General features: G+C 39.7%; 5 protein-coding genes and 1 long non-coding RNA gene across 11 annotated transcripts; 3 read left to right on the forward strand and 3 right to left on the reverse strand.

Moving 5' to 3' along the window:
• Positions 1-159: 159 nt before the first annotated feature.
• dock (SH2/SH3 adaptor protein dock) lies at positions 160-5,270 on the forward strand. 2 transcript variants are annotated; one of them, XM_065476015.1, is made up of 7 exons: positions 160-320; positions 763-816; positions 932-1,136; positions 1,287-1,542; positions 2,050-2,304; positions 2,505-2,762; positions 3,190-5,270. In XM_065476015.1, the coding sequence occupies exons 3-7, from the start codon at positions 946-948 to the stop codon at positions 3,412-3,414; spliced, it is 1,185 nt and encodes a 394-aa protein (XP_065332087.1). In that variant the 5' UTR covers positions 160-320; positions 763-816; positions 932-945; the 3' UTR covers positions 3,415-5,270. The 2 variants fall into 2 exon arrangements, with proteins under 2 accessions (XP_065332087.1, XP_065332086.1); XM_065476014.1 differs by lacking the exon at positions 763-816 and having other exon boundaries at positions 163-320.
• A 139-nt stretch (positions 5,271-5,409) lies between these two features.
• Arr1 (arrestin 1) lies at positions 5,410-7,141 on the reverse strand. Its single transcript, XM_065476017.1, has 7 exons — positions 6,998-7,141; positions 6,691-6,878; positions 6,464-6,642; positions 6,121-6,414; positions 5,918-6,061; positions 5,729-5,855; positions 5,410-5,672 (listed from the first exon to the last, which is right to left on the reverse strand). The coding sequence occupies exons 1-7, from the start codon at positions 7,104-7,106 to the stop codon at positions 5,577-5,579; spliced, it is 1,137 nt and encodes a 378-aa protein (XP_065332089.1). The 5' UTR covers positions 7,107-7,141; the 3' UTR covers positions 5,410-5,576.
• Positions 7,142-7,857: 716 nt separating this feature from the next.
• LOC135934345 (divergent protein kinase domain 2A) lies at positions 7,858-10,399 on the reverse strand. The gene is made up of 4 exons (XM_065476016.1): positions 10,239-10,399; positions 9,260-9,877; positions 8,705-9,005; positions 7,858-8,459 (listed from the first exon to the last, which is right to left on the reverse strand). The coding sequence occupies exons 2-4, from the start codon at positions 9,863-9,865 to the stop codon at positions 8,161-8,163; spliced, it is 1,206 nt and encodes a 401-aa protein (XP_065332088.1). The 5' UTR covers positions 9,866-9,877; positions 10,239-10,399; the 3' UTR covers positions 7,858-8,160.
• A 469-nt stretch (positions 10,400-10,868) lies between these two features.
• On the reverse strand, positions 10,869-17,139 carry LOC135934342 (gastrulation defective protein 1 homolog). Of its 4 annotated transcripts, none has more exons than XM_065476012.1 (12): positions 17,032-17,139; positions 16,422-16,754; positions 16,137-16,351; positions 15,885-16,081; positions 15,601-15,831; positions 12,831-13,008; positions 12,592-12,776; positions 12,383-12,521; positions 12,182-12,328; positions 11,296-11,446; positions 11,068-11,236; positions 10,869-11,012 (listed from the first exon to the last, which is right to left on the reverse strand). In XM_065476012.1, the coding sequence occupies exons 2-12, from the start codon at positions 16,729-16,731 to the stop codon at positions 10,928-10,930; spliced, it is 2,007 nt and encodes a 668-aa protein (XP_065332084.1). In that variant the 5' UTR covers positions 16,732-16,754; positions 17,032-17,139; the 3' UTR covers positions 10,869-10,927. The 4 variants fall into 4 exon arrangements, with proteins under 4 accessions (XP_065332084.1, XP_065332085.1, XP_065332082.1 ...); XM_065476013.1 differs by having other exon boundaries at positions 16,422-16,751; positions 17,032-17,060; XM_065476010.1 differs by lacking the exon at positions 17,032-17,139 and adding an exon at positions 16,943-17,025.
• On the forward strand, positions 13,143-14,788 carry LOC135934347 (uncharacterized). The gene is made up of 2 exons (XR_010574108.1): positions 13,143-14,218; positions 14,642-14,788. It is a non-coding gene; the product is annotated as an uncharacterized LOC135934347 (long non-coding RNA).
• Positions 17,093-22,381, forward strand: Nup107 (nuclear pore complex protein Nup107). 2 transcript variants are annotated; one of them, XM_065476009.1, is made up of 8 exons: positions 17,093-17,234; positions 17,625-17,991; positions 18,051-18,442; positions 18,715-19,371; positions 20,129-20,448; positions 20,744-21,024; positions 21,078-21,254; positions 21,988-22,381. In XM_065476009.1, the coding sequence occupies exons 2-8, from the start codon at positions 17,626-17,628 to the stop codon at positions 22,336-22,338; spliced, it is 2,544 nt and encodes an 847-aa protein (XP_065332081.1). In that variant the 5' UTR covers positions 17,093-17,234; position 17,625; the 3' UTR covers positions 22,339-22,381. The 2 variants fall into 2 exon arrangements, with proteins under 2 accessions (XP_065332081.1, XP_065332080.1); XM_065476008.1 differs by lacking the exon at positions 17,093-17,234 and adding an exon at positions 17,524-17,552.
• The last annotated feature ends 208 nt before the right edge of the window (positions 22,382-22,589 follow it).

The raw sequence follows: 22,589 nt of genomic DNA on the forward strand, positions 1-22,589 counted from the left end.
TTGGTTAAATTCTTACTGAGTGTTTTTTTTTTAAATTTGATAGTCCCCTAAATTTGATATATTGTGGAGGGACAGCGCCCTTTTCAATGAAACGGACGGAGCCGACATAAAACGATGGATGTGCGGTGCGAGTTAGTAAACCCCCTCCACTCTGTCTAGACGGAGAAGTAGAGGGGGAATTTAAAGGAGAGATCAAAATGGCTACGTCTTTTGTTGCTTCCTCCCTGCATATTTTTTAATTGCCCAGGCACAGTTTCTTGTCTTTTTAGTTATCCGTGAAACCCTAAATTTCCTCGCCAAAATGTCAATTCAGAAGTCATGTAAGTGAAAGCTTTTCGGCATGGTTATCTCACTTGTTGCGGTCGCTGTGTTAGCAGGTTGATGCTGACACTTAGGGCGAAATTTCACCGACACTTTTCTCTTTCGCACTGTATTGCAGATGATGCATTGTAATTAACTCTTTCGGCGAGCTTAATTAGCAGAAAGAGCATTCTCAGCTCTCTTTCGAGTGATCAACTGTGGGGCTCACGTTGTTTATATTCTTTTAAACTTGACTTCAAATCTCAGGGTTTTCTTGGGAAATTATATCATACGCCCATTCAACGAAGTCACATTAAATTTCGATTTGCACTTACTTGTTATATTAAATTTTCAGTGTTTTTAATTTGTTTGTTTTGTAAATTTTGATTGGAATTTTTTACGTATGAGTTGTGTTTGGACCATTTTTGCGTCCACTTCTAATTTTGCTTCCTTTGTTTTCAGCTGTTTTATGAGTGGCATGATTCACCTATTTGGTTGTTTGCATAGTAATATGAGGTATTTATTATTTCATTCATTATGATTTTGCGCCCCGCCCCAAGATAGTTTTTCGTACCACCACTCGCTTTTCCTTTTCTAGCTTCTTAATGTACATTATCGGCGACTGTTGCAGCACAACAAGATGAAATGGCGATGTATGTGGTTGCCAAGTACGACTACTCTGCTCAGGGTGCCCAAGAGCTGCCCCTTCGCAAGAATGAACGGTATTTGCTGCTAGACGACTCAAAGCACTGGTGGCGAGTCCAAAACACCAGAGGCTTGTCTGGATACGTGCCGTCAAATTATGTCAAAAGGGACAAACCGTCGCTCTTCGATAGGTAAGGCAAACTTCCACAGTCCGGACTAATCTTTGTAAGCTAACAATAAGCACACTTAAAATATGAGGGATCAGTGGGAAAATCTTTTATTGCTATGTCTATTTTTTTTATTTGTATTTGATTCTTTATCTTGCTCACCACCAATTTCAGCATCAAGAAGAAGGTGAAAAAGTCGGGAACCACAGCGGCCCGAACTCTTCCCAACTCACCAGTGGTGGGTCGGCGCTCGACCCAGCAGATAACCCAGCCCGTGGACCCTGGAGAAGCCCTCGGTTGGGCCTTAGTGCGCTACAACTACCAGGCGCAGCAAGCAGATGAACTCCCCTTGACCAAGGGCTCCAGGGTGTTGGTGCTAGAGAAGAGCAACGATGGATGGTGGCGCGGACAAAATGCTAACGGCCAACAGGTTTGAAAATTTTCTTTAAATCTGATAATTATGGTGTTTTTTGCTGCCATTTAATAGTGTTTGATAAAAAAATGACATTTTGCCGGAGGAATTCATCCCGCTGTTTATGGTTTGCTACATCCACTTCTCCATAGTTAGATAGTCAAAATTTTGAGGAACTCCAAACAGCCATAATTTCTCTAAAAGTGGTCGGATTACAATAAACTTAATATTTTTGCAATTTACACAGCAATACAAATCAATGCAATATTAGGTAACAGAGACCTGCACAATTAAAGCCTTTGATTGTTACACTAAATTTGGTATTTCAATGGACTTTGAGAACAATGAAGAATTCATGAAATCATGAATGATAATTTTAATACTTTTCAATGGCTTTGCTGTCGTTCAATATCCAAATATGGATATCAACAAACAACATTTTGTCCTTGTGTATTTTGAGCAAAGTTCATTGTTCTACTTTTCGGCGTTTCACTGATTGTTTTTTGCTTTTGATTCTCTTCTCAGGGCTGGTTCCCTAGCAATTACACTCAGCCCGATGACTGCTCGTCGTCTCACTCATTGGAAAGGCCAACTGGCGATACAGACACGCTGCACACGTACGCCATGGCCGAGAACGTGCTGGACATCATGGTGGCCCTCTACTCTTTTAGCTCGCAAAACGACCAGGAGCTGAGCTTTGAAAAGGGCGACAGACTGGAGATCCTAGACCGACCAAGATCTGACCCCGAGTGGTACAAAGCTCGCAGTGCTGCAGGACAGGTGTGCTAGCCCAATCCAAACCAAATGGTTTTCCTACAATATAACTGTAGTTGACATTATAATGAAAAGTCAAATAGCTTAAATAACAGCTCTGTTCTTTTTCCTTTTGGTTTAACATTTTTGCTATTTTTTAATTGAGTGTTTCTCAGAAAAGTGTATAGATACCAGGCGTATTTTTTCATAAAAATTGACTTATTTAGGTGGGGCTGGTTCCGAGAAACTACCTGCAGGAGCTGTCCGAGTACCTTGCGGAGCCGTACCGAGGCGGCCGTTCTTTGGAGCGACCCACAAACGGAAGCCTGCGAGCCGTCAGCCAGGCGTCTCTCGCACACGTCGACAGGCCCCATTTAGTGGGCAAACCCTGGTACTATGGGCCTATCACTCGAGCACACTGTGACACCATTCTAAACGAAGCCGGCCAAGACGGCGATTTTCTCATCCGAGACTCTGAAACGAATGTAAGTAAACTAAAATTTGGTTGATGACAGGTAATAGCATGTTACTTGCACAAATTATCTTCTAATTTAAGATCCCTCTAAAGGGCCTTTTAACCATTGGAATTTGCTAATATCTTAGAAAATATTAAAAAAAGTTGATCTGGGTGTATTTTTTCTCCTACACAAGAAATAAAGACTGCTGTTTTTATTTTATTTTGTTAAACCATTGATTTTTAAATTTTTGTTTTGTTGCGGTGGCAAAACAACCAGCTGTACAATTATAAAACGTGGGATTTAGTTTTTTCTTCTCAGTTTTTTGTTTATCTTCGTTGCAGAGAATATCAGTCATTTTGTGTTTTGAAAATTTTCCTGCATGTGAATTTTGTCTATTATTTGGTCACTTTGTTGCAATTTGTAAGAGATGTCTAAAAGATCCTTATGCTTACAGCTGGGCGATTACTCGGTGTCGCTGAAAGCTCCTGGACGAAACAAGCATTTCCGGGTGCACGTTGAGGGAGCGCTGTACTGCATAGGGCAACGCAAATTCCACACGCTAGACCAGCTTGTGGATCATTACCAGCGAGCTCCTATCTACACCAACAAGCAAGGCGAAAAGCTGTATCTAGTGAGGCCTCTTCCAAGAGCGCCAAACGGAGGCCCGCCACCCAGCTAATCCTAGTTTGCTAAGCTAAGTGACTCGTTTTTTTTCTACTCTCCTGTCTTCGGTAGCAAAAGGAATGTGTTTTGAGCTGTGAAAGCGGCACCGTCGCAGTTCTGCACTGTCCCCTACCTCAAAACAGTTCGGACCAGCATAGAAAACATCAATGCGAAAAAATACCTTCAGAATATGGGTGGCCACGCTGATTTGATTTACGCTACTTGATCATTAACTAATTGTGGAAACTTAGGGATGGTAAATTGGACATTTTACTGTCATTTCAATTGGTTTCAATAAATTTTCTGGTCCATGTCAGTTGATATTTTTAGCATGAATGTTGTTCCCGGTGGTCAACTGAAAGGGATTGGCTATGAGGGGCTTAAAATTGAGTTTATTGATTAAATTTTCATATCAGATTGATGATTTAATTTTTGTAAATTAACACCATCTCTTGAGGACACCAATGTTTTCATTGCATTTCATACTTGTGCATTTCCCTTCCGGTCATCTGAACAATGAAACGATATTCGACTGCGATATTTGTCCTATGATTGGTTAAGCAAAGCAATGCATGTACAAATCAATTTTACAAAGTAATCGTTAATGCTGTCTATAATGTTAGTTTTTATACTTAAAAAGTTTTACATTAAGAATTCCGCGTGCATACATATTACAGATTAAAATGGTGCCACACGTTCTGAAGGTATTTGCTCGGCAGCCGAGAAAAAATAATGTAAAGCGATCGAAGGTGTAGTCATTGTACGCGGCAGCAGTCATTCACGATTTGTCTCGTTCTAGTCTGATTTTACTGTTTTGGTCGAAGCTGTTGTTTTGACTGCGCGCAAATTTTCCAAGTGATCCAGCTGCGTCGGCTAATAATGCGATGCCATGCGAAGTGTACGAGAGACAAAAATAATATCAATAGGGAATGGAAACAGGTTGAGGTGAAAATGGCAAGGCATCATTCCATAGTGCGTCACTTTTATTTGAATTAAAAGGGCTGAAGGCGATCAAAATGCTCAAAGAGAATTAAAAGTAAACAAAGAATGGCTTAAGGACTGAATGTGTTTTCCAAGCCCGACTTTTATATAACAGATTAAATTCGAATCTTGTAAATACCTTGGATTTTGACACGATTGATTTTCACCGTATAGCTGCTTGCCATATCGTACTCTCCATAATTATTACATTGTACTAGCTAGATGCGATCCAATTCTCACAACTCGTCCCCTGGTTTTTATGATGAAACGAAACGATCTTCCCGTTTTTGAAAATTTTGATGTTCGTTCGTCACTCGCACAGAGTCTCAATCAATATATTATTATCATTTTGGGTGATTTTAGGGGACATGACAGAGGACAAAATTTAAGAGCCCTGGATTAATGAATAAAATATAAACACAGCTGCTGCCATGTGAAACGAAACTGAGGAAATGGTCCAAGTGTTGCATCAACACGCACAGCCAAAAACTGCAGTTTCGCCAGCGGCAAAAATTACATGTTTCGTGCTAGGAGTTTTCTTTTTAATTTTAACATTTTACATATATACGATTGTTAACAAGTTACTTCCAAAGTGCATCACGAAAATTGTCATTATTTTAGCGCTTAAGTCTCGATTTTGCATGATGTGTATGATTGAAATTAACGTCATATATGATTGATTAATTTTTTGTGATTTATATACAACAAGCATTTCCCATCACCACAAACTTTCGTGTTAGATCAAATGGATTAAATTGTGAGAGTAAAAGTGTTCTATTGTATGTATTAAACCTTAAATACGACATCCTCATTTCTTTTCAACTTGAAAACTGTGTACGATTATATTATTTATTATAGCTTTCATGTATAAAAATACTCTTCTATAAGGAATACCGAGTCTGTCATTTCCCAGCAGCAATAATTGCTGAACCGTGAAAGCCGATTGTTTTTATTTTGCCAGCCAAACCACAACTATATGGCTTCGAAGCCAAAGAGGGTAAGTTGTTGATGCAAAACAGGTTATGTTGCCTTCGTTGCAACGATTTTATTACAACCTCTCCAATCCACGAGTGACACAATTAGTTATAGAAGAATATTCTGCTCAAGTTTGCATATTGGTTGAGTTATCGGAATACACAGGGCAGCAGGGGCAGCAGCAGCAACAACAGCCGGTTTTCGATTTTTTTGTGGTTTCCTTTACTCTGGAATGGTCTCTGGGCAGTCGACCGACTCTTGGTGGAAAGTTTCTACGTCGGCAGTGCTGTCAGCACGACACACGGATTTGCCAGTGGGCTGGGTGGAAAATGGAAATGACGGATGTGTTTTATTTGAAACCGAAAATAATCTACCTTTGGGTGCATGAGAACGAACGGCAGCTCAGCAGCTAGTTCTCCGCTCAGGGCTCCAAGATACAGCTTGACCTTGACAGTGTAGGAGACGACAATGCCGAACGCATCGGTGTCCTGTGAAGGAAGCCTGTTTTTGGGGGGAAAATCGGATCAGTGATTATTTTTTGTGTGTCATTGCGAGGCGCTTACAGGGTGGTCGAAGCCAAGTTGGTGGACTCATGCTTCAGCTGGCCGTCTAGGGCGATGCCGCGGCGGTCCTTGTTGGAGCTCAGGGTCGGCTTCAGGTAGATCACCTTGGACAGGGACGATCCAGGCTGCACGGGACAGCCCTCACTGTCGGCAATAATTAGGTCATTGAAAGAAATTTCAGATGACATTGTGAACAAACGTACGCTGTTTCCATTTCAGCAACAGTGGAGCGGAACTGTCCGTTCTGGAAGACGGAAATGTCGACTCCCTGCTGGACCATGGCCTTAATCTTCTTGACCAGCTTGTTGCTGTGGTTGCGGATGCAGATGTTGACGGCGATCTTCTCGTCATGGTGATACAGCTGCTTATCCAGCGTGACCTCTAGTTCGAGCTCTCCAGGGCTCAGCATAAAGTCTTTGCGCACCACAGTGCACGGCTGACGGCCCATCTTGGATGGCGCGTACTGGATTTTTCGGATGCCAAGAGCCACGGTGCTCCTGAGGGGTGAATTTATAGCCAGACCAACAATTTTAAGTGTTCACTTACCTCTTGTGGCTGCGGTCAGTGTCGCTTTCTCCAGTGAAAATCTTAACGTAGTAGTTGACTCCGCAAGGCTGGCCGGCATCTTCGGCGCCGGGCTGCAGGGTGATCGACCCTGGAGCAGTGGTCGGCAGCTGGAAGGTGAAGGGGAAGGCGTTGGAGCCCAGCTTCTTGATCAGTCGTTCCTGTAATTTGTTCTTGGCAGTTGTCCTTTTTAGTTACTCAGATCTTACCTGCAGCTTGGTCAGGTTTTCATCCTTCTTCGTTGCCGGGTAGATCTGTTCGTTGGCGAAAAACAGATCTTTTTGGAAGTTGAGGCCCATAACCTCATCCTCCTCGCGTCCATAACGGAAGGAGCACACAACCTGGCCGTAAACCTTCCTACCGTTTAGATATTCTGAGTCGAGTAGCACAACACCATCTGAAATGGGACATTTTGTTCTCAAGATTGTCTGATCCAACAGGGCTACATTTTCAATTAATTGATATTGGGCACTGATCAATATGGGCACTGTCTTGAAGATTTGTAAATGCGCTTGCCTATCGGTTCGACACCACTGACGTGATCGACGAAATCCCTCTTTCCGAGGTAGACGGTGATTTTGCCGTTGGGAGAGCACTTCTTGAAAACTTTGAAGTTGAACACCATGATGTTTCAAGTCGACTGCGGCATCCAACAGGTCGAAATTTGCTTAAGTACGCTGCCCACAGCACTTTGCGGGGCTCTTTCATCCATTTAGTCGCGCGACAACCCTCCACAGTGGGGGTGATTGGATTAAATCGAAGGGAGAGTAATGCAACAATGTCTGCATGCAAATCAATGGGCATTCTAGAATGCGTATGAAAGAAAAAGCCGCTCATTGATGACTCCTGTCGCATGCTCAGTTTTACTATGATTATGCGTGTTGCAAAATTACAGAATTTGTTTAATTTTTCCAAGAAAACTTATGATTGATGTTAACTGATATTAAATAAACGTAATAAGTCAAATTTAACAAAGATGATTTTAATTACAGTTCATGTTAGGTTTACTGATAGCCGCAGGCGCTTATTCGTTTTAGCCTCTTAATTTTTATTCAAAAATGTTATCAACGACCTTTAGGGATAATCAATTTTTTCTTGGGAGTCTTTTGTTTTGCTGTAATGTAACATAATGTGAAAATATTTTGTGAACCATGGTAATTCAAATCAAATTCTTGTGTTGCCTTTTGATGCGCAACTCTCTGAGCGTGGGCAGACATGCGCTTAGTTCTAGGTATGCAACAAAAAGGATTACGTAAAAGCACGCGTGTGACTCTCACAAGGTCACCAGAGTTTTTTGGGCTTCAGTAGTCTTAGGGACCACGCATTTGTATGTTGAAATGTGTCAACATGGTGGAAAAAAATAAAGAAAAAAGTCATAATGATTCCAGATTTTAATAGTCAGTTTTATCTCCAAGGAAATCTTTCAATTAAATAATGGTCATAATGAATTGGCTCATGCAGCCTGCAAGACCCGAGGAGAAAGAGATCACTAGTGGAAAATGCATTCACGTTCAATAAATTCGTTTGGCGAACACATCATTGTCCTGGTATTCGTAAATGGTTTCCTGTCCGGAATAATAGGAAACAGTTCAAGGGTGTCAACGGCGACTTGCAGGGCTTCTCAGGCCGCATGCCACATATGTTGCTTTCTGTAAGGCAACGAAAATTCGATTATTCGTTCAACCCAGAGTCACGTTGGCAAGGACGGCAATGAGCTTGCGGACCGCGATGTAACGGCCCTGCTCGCGCTGCGGCTCGGCGCACTCCCTCAAAAGCTCAGGCAGCTGAGGATACGCCCGCAGCACGTTCTCTGGTGCGTACCTCAGCCAAGCGGTGTGCTCAAAAAACTGGCACACTGCGTAGTAATTATGGTCGCTCGTTCGGTGGCCACAAATGTCCTCTTGCGAATATGAGAAGCAAGTTTCGCACTCTTCCAGAATGTCACTTGTGTGCTTCTCCTTCCAGCCTTCGGGCCGCACTGCGAAAATTTCGAAATCGTGAAAAGCTTATATATGATTTTATCAAATGAAGACATCTCTGGTTAACCAATAAAATGAGAAAAATAAGGCTCGAAAAAGGGGATCAGAATATACTACTTGGTCTCATTGTCAGATAAACAACTCAGATTGAAATCTTTAAAAGGTTAATTTTTGAGAAAAATGATTGATGGCATTTAGTTGTAATAGAAAATTAGCTGGTATGAACGATTTTTAGTATACAAACCACTCAATGGTGGATTTTTGTCGACAATGATGATATTTCCGAGGTCAACGACCTTCAGGTTTCCGTGAGAATCGACGGCTAGGTTTTCTGGAGTGACGTCAGTCATATAGAGGGAAAAACGTGGATCGTGAAACGTCATTCTCTGCGCTATTTTCAAAAGCTGCAGGGCTAACTTTGCTCTTGTGCGCCACTCGGAGTTTGTGTAGTACGCCAGCGTTGAGCCGATGAACTCTTGGGCCGTCACCCGCCCGCAGGAGCCCAAATATTTTGGAAATGGCCAGCCATCTTCAGCCCGAAACGCCTGTAATACCAATTATTTTTCTAGCTTTGAATTTTCCTAGCCCAGTGTTCTTTTTATTATTATTATTTGTTTAATAAAATAATTACAAGTCCGGCCTAGCTAGCAGCACGATACCATTTAAATTTTATTTAAATAATTATTTTTTATTGTTGTACTTTATAGCAGCAGACAACAATTTATAAAAATAGTAAAAAATGTTATTTATAAGGTAGAAGTCCATTTTTTATTTATATCAGAACTGGGAAAATTATTACCTGCAGGATGACAGGCTCAGGGTTTAGAATAAACATAGTGAGCACGTTGATTAGCAAGGTCTTGTAGGCGGTTTCCTTGGAGTGCTTGACAACCCGATCAACCAGATCATCGATTTGTTTCGTGTCGGCGACTGGACAGAAGGAAATTCCGCTCCGTAGAGACAAATTGGACAAGACGGTGTTGAAGATGGCTGTGTGCACGTCGTCGAGGCGCCAGGCTAGCTCGCTCAGTCTGCAATTATTTTTGCTGTTCTGACCAACTAGCCTGCAAACGTAGGCGTCCAGTTCCTCCAGCTCCCAGTCGTGCCCAAGCTTTTTAAACGTTAGCTTCTGTCCAGCGCTCGTGTGTCCAAAGTAAACATTTTTTGCGTTGAACCAAGAGATGAACGGGTACAGGTGGATTGAGCCTGACTTGATTGCCGGACACAGATTGGTGCCGTAGCACGCCGGACATTTTTCCTCCTCTGTCAGGTCGCCGATGGAGGTGTGTTTCATCACCAGGGCGCAAACAAGCACCAGACCCAGCGCAGTGATGAAGAAGAGCCGGAAGATGAATTTCGCCCGTCGCACGTGCGGAGGAATGTACGTGTAAATTACGCTAACCATGACTAGAGATATCTGAAAAAGGGGGAAACGGTACAATCATTGACCGAAAAGTTGTCATTACAATTAAAAAATACAGATAAAATCTTACAGCTCTCGGCAATACGAAAACACAACATCTCAATCAAATAAACGAGACGAGTAAATAAGTGAGCAACAACTGCAAGTCGGTCTAATTTCGAGGTAACGTTAAAAACGTTATATAATATATAGAAGTCATTATTGTGTGCATTCCAAAACTTGTGATATTTTCTTTAAAAAAGGCTGGATTTTTATGGTAAAATTATTAAATTTTGTTCAGTTAAGAAGAACTTCCACTAGAATAAATTGTTATAGCACTACATATTAATACTATACAAATTTTCAATTCACGTACCTTGATTTTGGCAGAAGTTGATCACAATTTTCACAGCTCTTATTGATAATATTTTTAGTTTCCAACTCCATCGTTGTCTTTGTAAATTTCAGCTTTAGTTGGAACATAATTTATTCTCTTTGAAATGTTTTGGTTTGTGCTGATATTGGCACGCCCCCTCGATCAAGACGTCCCTTCTCTATGGACCTGCTCGAACCCCTCCAATTGGACTGTTATAGTTTTAAATAGTTTAGTTAAAGGTCTAGTGCTGCTAATATCAAATCAGTGTACCTTGAATAAATTTATAATTATTAGTTTTTTTATTACTCTGGCTTGGATTTTTTTATTAATTTTGAAAAAAATTATTCAGATCAGAGGATTTTCATTTTACAATATTGATAATGCTTTTAATTTTTATAAGCTGTGCCAGCCACCGGCCTAAGCGCTCAGCAACCACCAATGTTAGTCCAATATTCGGCTGCAGCCGGATCAGCCAGTCAACGTCTAAAATTACGTGGCTATTACAATGAGATATCTAACTTTTATTGAGTTATTTGGCTTGTTTAGCTGAATTTTTGGATTTACAACTAAACTCTGCTGTTTGAAATGACTTTTTTAAATTAATAAAAAATAAGGATTTACTTAAATACTGTGTGTGTCAATGAAACTGTTTTTTTTCTCTTAAAATTTGATTTTTTTTCGAAAGTTTTCTACACTTTTGGCTTTTTGCTTGATGGTTCCTCATCGTCTCCTTCCTCTTCTTCTTGCGTTTGGAAAATGGGATTCGGCTGCGTTCTACAACAAGTATATTAATTAAAACCACCAAGAAAAATGGCAGACATATTTTTACTTTTTGTAGGCAGGCGCAATCCAGTAAGGATTTTCTTCAGCCTCTTTAGCAAAACGAAGAATGGCTTCCCTCGGGTCTTGGTCATCCTCAACCCTCTTGCTGATTCCCAAGTTCCTGATGACATACGAGCTAAGAGTACCTCCGCCGGTGGCCACTCTCCCGCCTTGGCCTGTCAGATGGGTCCATGGATATTTATCAAGCGTTGCAAGATTAAATCAATATTATTACCCTTGGCAATAAGCGGCAACTCCGGTCTTCGAGACTTGACTGGGTCCTGTCTCGCTTTTTCCATTTGCTTCTTGAGCGACTTGGGTCTGTCCTTGCGGAACAAGGGCAGCGCGTGGGGAGTAATGATTTGTTGGCCAACCGCTGTGTGCGCCTGAAAGATTGAAGAACTTTGAGAAACTTTTGTAAAGCAGGATTTGACAAGAAAGGTGACAAAAGAGACGCGTTTTTTATTTACGGAAATGACAACTTTTTCTACGCATTTTTAGCGACATTAAATTAAGAAAATTCACTTTTTTACAATTGGTTTATTTAAAAATATTGTATTTTATACTAAGAAACTATGGAATCTTTTCTTTTGACAAAAACCCTAAGAAAACGCGGCCCATCAAATTTAAATTTAGCATCATGTGCCCTGCATGAGAGGCCTGAAAATTAAATAAACGGCACAGTTACAAAAATACGCCACAATTTTTTTTCTACAGTTTATATTTTCATTTTGCTCACGTTGTAATTTTTAAATCAATAAATGTTGTGAAAAACGGTGTTCGCGTCCAGAGCCTCCCTAATCAAGATTTATTTATTCAAGCCTATTAAAAGTACCTAAAGAGGAACTTCAAATTAATTTTAAAAGCATCCCTTTAAAATTTAACCGTAAATTAACAAGTCATTATCATGTCTAGCCTACACTTTTTCAGAATTTTGCCGTAAATTGTAGAAAAAATGCATTTATTATCTATCCATAGGGGGACAACAGGAAAAACAGGAATTTCTGTCAGTCTTTTTTTCTACAAATAGAAGTAGAGTTTAAATAAAAAAGAAGACGTGGAAAACACAATATTGCCAACCCTGTTTTATAGTAATATTTAAGAAATTTCTTTCGGCATACCTCTCTAACTTTCCTTCTTGTCTTATTTGCGCAGAGCATGGCGCCCCTGAAGCTTTTCTTGTCATCGTAATATGCCTTGATAATGCCATTGCCGCAGCTGACCAGCAGCTGGTTCAACTTTTGGTGCCACACAGATCGAACCACATGCTGAAATAAAAAAAAACAATAACGGAAGTAAATAAGTGACAGTAAGGGCCTCACCGAATTTGTGACAACCAGCTCATGTACTTTTTCAAAAGTGTTTTTATCATAGAACATGAGTTTGCCCTCAGTTTCTCCTTTCCGCATGGATACGCCAGTCATAACCATTGAGTCGTTTGGACTAAATGAGCATTCTGTCCTGTGAGACAAAAGATAATATTTAGTTTCATAAACACCATAGCGAAAAGCATTTTCTCTTGAACACTTACGTTGAATATCTAGAAAACAGATTTTCCGCTACATGCACAGGCTTTTTGAAGGCCCTCAAATCCCAGAGCTTGAGGGTTTCGTCACCACCTCTGGTAGCGAGCATCTGTTCTCCATACGAGAAAGTGATGCACGATGTTTCAGTCTGGCTTTCGTGCGCCTTTCTAACCACCTTGGCAGTGTTGACCTGCAATTAAATAAGTAACGTTTATTTTAAATCCAAGCCATAATTAAATCTTACAAAAGCTTTTCTGTGGTCCCACATGAGGATCGAGCCATCAAAACAAACGCAGGCCACCAGATTTCCATCACGGCTGTATGCACAACATGTTGGATTGGTTTTCAGTCCAGTCTGCGACCGGCATTTGATCACGTTGATTTGCGTTTTCTTGTTCCACATGTCCCACAGTCGAAGGGTGCTGGGAATAAATCATATTTTACGATAAAACTTTCAATATTGATTTTATTACTTACAATATTTGAGAGATTAAAAATTACCACAATTTAGGCAAAAATTTTGATAATAAGTTCTTGCACTGCCCGCATAAAAAAATATAACCCAGGAATATCCGGAATAATCTTAGATTAATCAAAATTTACCCGAAAAAATTAATCCAAAAAAATGATCCAGGATTAATCCTGTATTAATTGAGATTAATCTATGAATGTTTAAGATCAATCTAGAGATTAATCTAAAAAAATATCCTCAGATTATTCTTTAGATCATTCTGAGATTAATCTAAAAAATTAATTTATAGAATTTTCCTGGAATTAATTCAGATTAACCTTAGAATGTTCTAAAGTCAATCTAGAGATTAATCTACAAGAACATCCCTAGAATAATCCCAAAGGGGAAATTTGAATATAGTTAATAGAATATCCCCAGATTATTCCATGGATCATTCTGAGATTAATTCAAAATATTTTTTTAATGTTCCTAGAATATTCTTTAAAAAACCCTAAAAGAGAAGAACTTAGATATTTTTCTTACAATTAAAAACACAAAATTAAATATGAAACATAATTTAATCAAGAAAATTAACTGCCATATTGTTAAATAATATCACAAAAATATTTTTCTGGGAAATATTTTTTAATTAAGTCGATAATTAAATTTTAATATTAAAACCTAAACCTTTTTCGCATTATCTAATACAAAATTATGATGCCTTTTTTCAAAGAAGCTGCCCAGATTAAAAAAGGTAAAAAATCATAAATTCGATTGAATAAATTAATTTCTTAACACAAGGAGTCTTAATTAATGCTACCGACAAACGGGCAAATTTGTAAATTAAGGTCAGAAGACCAAAAAAGGGTTAAAAGGGCGATTTTAGTGTGCGCGTGGTAGCGGCGGCTGCACATGCATGCACGCACTTGCATGGAATGCCTGCTGCCTGCCTCTGTTGTGGAGCGGGGGAGGGGCGACGGCCGGTGGCAGCAGGACTGGCGAGCAGCAGCAGCAAGAGACTTACAAAATCCTGCCTCGCTCTCTTTGTCTAACGCGTCAACGGTCAACCGCCGTTCAAATCAAAGTTATTAACGGACGCAGGACGCCGGACGCCGCCAGTATGGGACAACACGGACGTCCCGCGGACTCGGACGGATGGCCTGGATCTTGCGGTTAACAGGGTAAGTCCCATTTTATATATTAGCGTCCAAAGAAATTAGAACAGATCGCGCAACTTTGAAATCCAACGGTTTTATGGTAAAATTACACTTTTCGCCGCTACTTGTACGGTTTTCGCCACCAATATTTTGATATGGGATCCTCTCCAGTCCTTAATGTTCTTAATTAGAACCCCGTAATTAAGTTTGGGTGGCGGAAACTGTAAATCGGTGATGAAAAATATAATTTTTCCATGTAAATCGCGGTCGCATTTTTTGTACGCTTACGAGAATATTTATTACACATTCTGATTCAATTGGCTTCGCATGGCAAATGGAAAAATATTATGCATGAACTTGACATACTTCTACCTTCCATTTTCCAAGCACAGCTAATTGAAAAAAGCTTTTATTTATTTTTTTCTACGAGTCGCTCCCTTTTTTTAGCTTCAAGCCATCCGCAGCTATTTTGCACGACGGGAAAAGATACAATCGTTTAAGTTCTGCAGTTTGGGCTTCAAGATTGGCGGTGCTGGCATCGAATGAGAGAAAATTTTGTACCTGATATGATTAAAAACAAATAAATTTTAAAAATTTAACTGAATAAGTTTGTAATTATTTAAATAATTCCCAATTATATCGCAGTAATAGTAATAACAGATTTTGAAATATTCTAGGAACAATCTGAGGGTAATTTTAAGAATAATTTAGGGATAATTTTTGTCACAATCTATGTTAACCTTAAAATGATATTAGAATAACCTAAGAACATTCTAAGATTGTCCTCAAAGAATAATACAAAGTTAAGATTTGATACGCTAAATATTAATCCCAGATCAATCCAAAGATTAATCCATAAGTATATTCTGAGAATGTTCTAGGATCATTCTTTAGAGCTTTTTGAAACAAACCCCGGCAGAATAATCCTGGAACATTCTAAGGATATTCTCTTAAATTAATCTACAGATTAATCCAGTATCACGAAAAACCGTATCATAAGTTCATATATAATTAATTTTTTAGATTAATCCTGGGCGAAGTCGGTTTATTCTTAGAACATTCTCAGGCGATATTTTTTTATGCGGGTGTTTTTAATAATGAAATTTTAATTTTGAATGTTAGTGAATAGGCTGCCAGTTGGAGCCAAAACATGTCGAAAAAAATTAAGTCTCAACTTTTAAATATCTAAATCAAGTCTGCTTAATTAAGAATAATATATGTCAATGCTGGAATTCTATTTTTAATCAGATTATGAGTATATTCCAAATTTTATTTCTTTCCCACGATGGCTAAATCAGTGGCTACCAATGTCACTTGAAAAATCCGTTCAGTTTTTAATTAAAAAAAAAGCATGAAAAACATGTATCCAATCATAGAAACAGTCACTGTCAAAATTGATCAGTTACCTGTCTTCAGCAGCGGTCATGAATTCTTCTCTGATCCTTGGGTGCCAAGCACCACAGGTCAGGGAGGCTACGTGACCCTTAGTATTAGCCATGTCAGTGATGTACATGTCTCCTTTGACATATTCTGCTTTTTCAAAGCCATCTCTGTCCAAAATTTTAGCTTGGGAACTACCCGAAATAATGAGAACCAGGTCGCCGGTCATCGAGTACTGCACATTTTTTATTGGATGGCTGCATTTGTAATAGTATTAATAAAAAAAAACAAGCAAAATTGGAATAATTACTTTTCACAAGGGGTGAGCGTGCGGAAGCTTTGACACGTTGAGTCCATGCCCTGGAAATCCCAGAATTTGACTTCGTAGTCGATTGAGCCTGTGGCCATTCTAGCTCCAGCCGGATCAACAGCAAGGGCCAAGACAGCTTTTGATCCATGCACCATGTGGACTTCGTGGGATGCAGGAACTTTGCTTGCCTGACTTTCCTAATAAAATCAAATCAATGTAGGGGAAGGGATTTAAAAAATGAAAGATACCCACCGACTCCTCGTCTTCAGACTCACTATCTTCATCATCTGAGTCTTTTTTAGGAGGTAGAGGACCTATTACGACATCGTCATCGCTGTCATCCTCTTCATTTTTCGGAACTTTAGTAACTGCTGCAGCCAATTCTTTAGGAATTGGAGGTCCGATAAAATCGTCATCGTCGCTCTCATTCTTTTCCTCGTCCAATTTCAGAGGAGCCAGTTTTTCAGCTATAAAATTAAATTATATTCAATTTCAAAAACTTCACACAATTTTAATGCATTAAATTGCAATCCATACCAACAGAGTGTTTATCTTGGACCTTCTTTTTGGCCTGCGCAACCATTTCCTCCAGGTTGAATTGCTTTGCTTTTTTTCCAAAGCCACTGAAACCCATGACTTTTTCCATTCCATCCAATTCTTCCTGTGCCGCCTGTGCCGAGCTGCTTGCCTGCTGGGAAGCTGAAAATTTGCCAAAGCCCCCAGTTTCTGATAGGTCATCCTGTGCCGTAGACGAGGTAGCAACTTCTGCAGGCGCTGCTGCTGCTGGACTGGGCCCGATGCTGAATTTAATCTTTCCAAACTGGATTCCCTTTCCTTTCTTATCCATTTTTAAAGAGGTGAGTGACACTGCTGAAATCCACGATGTATGAAATCATTAAAAACTCCTCATTCAGTTTAAAATTGAGGTGACGAGCCGAACTCAAACCCACTGTTACATTATATATTTAAATCATGTTAAACTGTTAAAATGTAGTATGATAGATATCAAATAAGTCTAATATCTGTTCTGCCATAAAAAATATGTATGTAGAACTCACCGTACTGGTTATGATTTCATGCAGATTGACAATATTACCATCAACTTTGCCTTTATATTTTTGAATGATTTATTTGTTTGTTTACATACCTTAACCTTTAACCACGCCCCCTTCCTTCGCACACTGACGCTGGCGGAGAATATAAAAACTAACAAGGAGGGATGGTCTTGTTGTTGGCGCCGCGCGGCATTAGCGGTTTGTTTTCGCACGTGAAACTATCAATAAAAATCTTCTCTTAGGGAGATTTTTTTCTTGAAAAGGAAAAATCGACCGACGGAAGTCAAATTTGCAGGTATGTAGTTTAATTCTCATAGACTCGTAATTTATGTAAATAATTCTAATGCGTTTTACAAGTCTGTTGGAAATAATGGCGTTTGTCAATTGCAATTACGTATATGTATATGCTCCAAAAGTTTGCTCTTTTTTCACCTGACACCGGTTGTGTTTGAATTTTTTTTATGACAGAACTATGATACCCTTTTTGTACACTTCTTGCTCAATTACATTCATCGTTTTTTCTTTTAAATAACACATTGTACCGAGAAATATAGTTGTGAGCGAGGAGTGTAGATACATACATAATTGCAGATGATATAATGAAAAAGCATATGTATGTATCTACTATTAAACAATAAATTTATTACTAAAAGAATTTCAAACATTTCTCTTGTACGTAACATAGGATGAGTGGAATGGACCAATTACGTAGGAAATCGCTGCATCGAGGAGTGCTTTCGCTGGACCTAGATGACTCATTTCCAGACGACACGATCCAGATGCTCCAATCGCCCACAATCAGACGCCAAAACTTGAGAAATGCTTCCACTCTGGATACAACAGCATCAATCAATGAAAATTCATTGATGGACGTTTCTATTCTACAAGGAGAGGCCTCAAAGTTCTACAACCAGTCAAACGCGTCTGAATGTGTCGAGCCAACAGAGTCTTTGGTGCAGGCATTTTACAACGTTTTTGAAACCTACAACGACGGCCAGTCAGCTTTCGATGCCGTCAAGGAGTTCCACGAAATCTGTAAAACACTCTCCCAGGTATATAATTGATAGAGGAAAGAAATGTTGAAATGTGGATTAATTTTATAAATTTGCAGTCTGCAAAGAACAACAAGGTTCTGGAAAATTGGCTGATTGAGGAGAAGAACACTTGGCACCTAGTGGAGACTCTATATGGAGACCGATTGAACTATGAATACGACGAGGAAATGCCCATGGAGTTGATGCTGAGTGAGAAAGAAGTTATGCTAGACGTCTTCAACAGGGATAGCGTCACCAGGCAGTGTCAGTTAGTGGTTGATTGGCTTGAGCAGGCAGAAGCAGATAAGAAGGAGCAGTCGCAGAAGCTGCAGGCGCAGCACTTTTCTGACAAAACTGTCTGCTGGGAAAACACAGTTTACCAAATTCAGCAAAAAGACAATCTGGCTTACACATCTGGAGTTGCGCTTGTCACGGAAATTGATCCAGACGCTCCATTGCGACAGCAAAAGTAATTAATACATTATCTATGCTTATCAAATGGGGGAGAGGAGTTGAGCGAATTCAAGTAGAACAATAGTGGGCCTTTTAGTAGTTGATGCACAGGAGTTCAGTCACCAGAAACTCTAATCTAAAGTAATTTTTTAGATATTAATCAATTCACCTGAGATTGGATTAAAGCACACTCGTTTTTGTGCCAGAAGTGGTTCAGCTATATTAGCTAATTGTGAATTTAATTCAACCTTGTTTCTCAATAAAAAATTCCTTGGTGAAATTTTGCAGACACATCCACAGTCTGGACTTGGAAGACGAAAGGCTGCTTCTCTCGCAAATTCTGTCACACATCCGGTGCGGTCAGCTGGACCTGGCACAGCAGCTGTGCATGCACTGCGGCCAGCAGTGGCGGGCGGCCACCCTGGAAGGTTGGCGGCTGTACCACAACCCAAACCTAACCAAGGAGAGTGAGAATGGCGTGCTGTTGCCGATCGAGGGTAACCCGAACCGCGACATCTGGAAGGTGGCCGCGTGGCGCATGTCCGAGGACAACAGGCTGCCGCAGGCCACAAGGACCACATACGCGGCTCTGTGCGGCCACCTGCAGCAGATGCTGCCGAGCATGGTCACCTGGGCCGACTGGCTGTGGGCGCACCTCAGGGCGATGATTGATGTGCGCATCGAGGAGGAGATCCGCGAGCGCGTCAACAAGCAATATGTCGAGATGCCAAACAGCTACTGGGCCAACAAGATGAGCCTGACGCAGATCTTCGCGGCCCTCGCCTCCAGCCCTTTGCCTAAGATCAGGGCCGAGCACGCCGAAGACTTTCCCACTGTACAGAGGGCGCTCATTCTTGATGACATGGTCACCCTCTATGCCACGCTTGCCGCCTGGGCGCGCCAGCACGCTGACCTCAAGTTCCAAAAATCACCTTTGCTCCTCAGGTATAATTTCTTTAGTTACTTGTTTGATTTATATATATATATATATATATATATATATATATATATATATATATATATATATATATATATATATTAATTACTAAATAATTTGCTTGCTTGAGTCAGACTGGTATCTTATGTCAAATTTAATTTAAAAAATTAAAAAAATGGTAGGAGAGTAAATACTATGGTCACAGAATCATCGGTTGCTTCAAAACTGATAATTATTGTAGATAATTTCCAAGCCGATTTTTTATATTTTAAATGTATTTTTACGTTCCTTAAAATTTTAAAGGGATTGGATATCTGTAAGTCTAAATAGAAAATGCTTGATTTTGTTTTGTATCAAAGAATTTAATGTCTAAATATTTGCAATAAACTCAAACTGGTGGAAATAGTATTTTTGACTTAAAACATAATAACTTGGTTTGTTAATCTCAACTAGAATGCTAACCTCTAGAGCACAATAGACCTGATTTCAGTAATAGAACACAAAAATTAGATCAACTAAGCAATATTAGTTGATCCAAGACATTTTTGACAGTTTTAGTGGAGTTAGATTCTAATACTTATTTGATGGTTATTCCGCCACAATTGGATGCTCAGAAGAAATAGTTGATCATCAAAGTATGACAGCCCTCGTTATCAATGCCAACAACCTTGTTAAATGTTTCGCTTTTTTAATGTTCTTGAGGTTGATAAATCTCAGTGTCGAGATGCCGAAAAAAATTCTCCATTATTCAATGTAACGTTGCAGATTTTCCGCTCACTTGGTGCTGATCCTGAAGCAGCTCGGCAAAGAGGAAAACGAGTCGTGCGCCCAACACGCGGCGGAAGTGCTGAAAATCTACTCAAAGTACGTGATCAGCACGAAGAAGCCCGAGATTATCATCTCGTACATTTCGCAACTTCCGCAAAAGGAGCAGGTGGAGGCGTTGGCTGTATACCTAGAGAGCATCACAGACCCCGACCTGAAGGCGCACTGCCTCATCCTGGCCAACAACGCGCAGCTTGACGTGGAAAAGGCCGCCCGTCAGGTCGTCATTTCCATCAGGGAACGACCCGTTCCCATCACAGGTACTTAGAAATAATTATTCTTAACAATTCTGAAAGAAATTGTTGTTTAGATTTTTAAGTTACTCTTGGTAATCAAGGACTGTGAATTTTAGGCACATTGAATATTTTTTCTGACTTTAAAATTGTCATAGAATATTTAAACGAGCATTGAACAAACATGCATAACTATTTTAGCCGTTTGAACCACCACAAAACAGTCTAAAATCGTCTAAATATACAATTTCACCAGCATAATTAGATTTCACATGTTGTGTTGGTGCCACACTTAATTTATAAATGACATGTTCTTCTGCAGCCCTGAACCCCAAGGATGAGTACTACGCCAAGATCCAAGCGCTGGACTGGCTAGTCGTTTGCCCGACGCAAAGTGGCGAGGCGCTGTGGCACGCAAACGCACTCGTCCGACAGTTTGTGGCCAAAGGTGAGCTCGACCTGGCACGGATGACCTACGCAAAAATCCCGCAGGACACGCTGCACCACATCGTCCAGCAGGGACAGTTGCTGAATGACGATGAGGACACAATGCCACGTCACAGCGCTGCCATGAGGGAGTACTTGTCCTTCCAGCACTACTTGGTAATTTGTTTCTGAATTTGCTCATTTCATTTCATTTTGTTTTGTAACTACAGGACGCACATCGAGATTTTGGAGAGTGGATGCACTATTTGCACAAGAAGAAGCCGATTTCTCCTGAATCAGTGCCAAAAGAAGCGACTTTCCAGCAGAAGTTGCTTTTTGAGGAGCAGCTTAAGTACTACAAGTCTGCCCACGAGAGTTGGAAGAAAAATTTGTGTCACATGGCTGAGGTTGGTGCAATTTTTTTCTCAGTAGTTTTGTAATCTTTTTGATCAAAAATGAATAAATTTCTAAAAAGGAACATTAATCTCATAAAAAAACATGTCAAGCTAAATATTGTGAAAGCAGTATTGGTAGAATTGTTGGAATCGGCATCGGCGTTATCCGTGAAGCTCTGAGCAAAGATCGGCCAGTATATTGTAATGTCATCTCTGCCCAGGGTGGAAAAGATATGAATGCGTCAATTTTAAAAGTGAATGTTAGTGTTTATTACACCTTCCTTAATTGACCATCAGCAGCCTTAAAACACTGATGATGTGATGTCTCAATGTAATGACCCGCTCTCTTTGTCCAGCGCTCGACGGCTAACGCGGAGGCTAAATCCACAACGGCACTCAAATTTTATAATTTTATTACAGATATCGTCTAAAATTTCATCATTTTTGCTATCCCATTTTTTCTCCTTAAATAATATATTTTTGTCAACCACATTTACATCAATGAATACCACCAAAGGCGCCAAATTAATATTAATAATTGACAATTTTGGATAGTTTATCATCAAAGTGTAAGACTCAAACACAAAATATTCACCGTTTTTCAACTATCCCAGGACAAAAAATGGTTTAGGATTCTTTCCTTCAAGGGTTAAAATTAAATTACCTTTGCCTACCAATAACTGTTAACTAAATATAATAAATCTTTGTCCATGTTATAAAACCTTTTTTTGTATTCTAATTCCAGGTCTGCCACAAAAGGTTCATAAACATTCTCACGTTCCCTGATGGCATTTGGCTGAAAGAAATGGGCCAATTGGAGCCCTGCGCGGAAGTGAACGCGAGAAATGTAGAAATTGATGCCCTGATCCGTATTGTAATACCGCAGTCTGCATTTCTTGTACACGACATTTGTCTCAAGTCTGGAAATCCGAAGGGTAGCATGGATTTGGCCAACATAATTGCCTCAGAACAATACGAACTGTACAAATTCTTCAACAAAAAAGACTTGAAAGAGCTTCTGCAGAAGATCTGTGAATCATCAGTTGAGTTGTTGAAAATGAATTATGACTCATTTGGTCACGAAGCATCGAGTTAGAATTCGGAATACACATTATGTTCTATATCTTTAATAAACAATATTTGAAATGGTAAATTTACTTTTTATTTTTAAAATATTTTTAACTTTGCGTTACTTTAATTTTGTTTCAAAAAGGTTTCAAATAGAAATTAACTGTTCACTGGGATAAAAATTACGTATTCCATTAGTTTCAGCTATTTTAAATTATTTCAAAAATTAATAAAGCCTTTTCGCTGACATACCTAAATCCATATTATTTTAAAAATAAA

The sequence above is a fragment of the Cloeon dipterum genome, chromosome 1, assembly GCF_949628265.1.
Source record: "Cloeon dipterum chromosome 1, ieCloDipt1.1, whole genome shotgun sequence".
In the NCBI taxonomy this organism is placed as follows: Eukaryota; Metazoa; Arthropoda; class Insecta; order Ephemeroptera; family Baetidae; genus Cloeon; species Cloeon dipterum.

Coding starts and splice junctions, on each gene's coding strand:
- LOC135934342 (XM_065476012.1), bottom strand. CDS start 16,731: ATGGATAAGAAAGGAAAGGGAATCCAGTTTGGAAAGATTAAATTCAGC. Junction 12,329..12,382: donor AGCTGGTTGTCACAAATTCG/GTGAGGCCCTTA, acceptor TTTTTATTTCAG/CATGTGGTTCGATCTGTGTG. Junction 11,237..11,295: donor GTTGCCGCTTATTGCCAAGG/GTAATAATATTG, acceptor CCCATCTGACAG/GCCAAGGCGGGAGAGTGGCC.
- Nup107 (XM_065476008.1), top strand. Junction 18,443..18,714: donor GCTCCATTGCGACAGCAAAA/GTAATTAATACA, acceptor GAAATTTTGCAG/ACACATCCACAGTCTGGACT. Junction 20,449..20,743: donor ACGACCCGTTCCCATCACAG/GTACTTAGAAAT, acceptor GTTCTTCTGCAG/CCCTGAACCCCAAGGATGAG.
- dock (XM_065476014.1), top strand. Junction 1,137..1,286: donor AAACCGTCGCTCTTCGATAG/GTAAGGCAAACT, acceptor CACCAATTTCAG/CATCAAGAAGAAGGTGAAAA. Junction 1,543..2,049: donor AAAATGCTAACGGCCAACAG/GTTTGAAAATTT, acceptor TTCTCTTCTCAG/GGCTGGTTCCCTAGCAATTA.
- Arr1 (XM_065476017.1), bottom strand. CDS start 7,106: ATGGTGTTCAACTTCAAAGTTTTCAAGAAGTGCTCTCCCAACGGCAAA. Junction 6,062..6,120: donor GTTGCTGAAATGGAAACAGC/GTACGTTTGTTC, acceptor TATTGCCGACAG/TGAGGGCTGTCCCGTGCAGC. Junction 5,673..5,728: donor TCGTTCTCATGCACCCAAAG/GTAGATTATTTT, acceptor TTTTCCACCCAG/CCCACTGGCAAATCCGTGTG.
- LOC135934345 (XM_065476016.1), bottom strand. CDS start 9,865: ATGGTTAGCGTAATTTACACGTACATTCCTCCGCACGTGCGACGGGCG. Junction 9,006..9,259: donor CTGAGCCTGTCATCCTGCAG/GTAATAATTTTC, acceptor TTGGTATTACAG/GCGTTTCGGGCTGAAGATGG. Junction 8,460..8,704: donor CAAAAATCCACCATTGAGTG/GTTTGTATACTA, acceptor AAATTTTCGCAG/TGCGGCCCGAAGGCTGGAAG.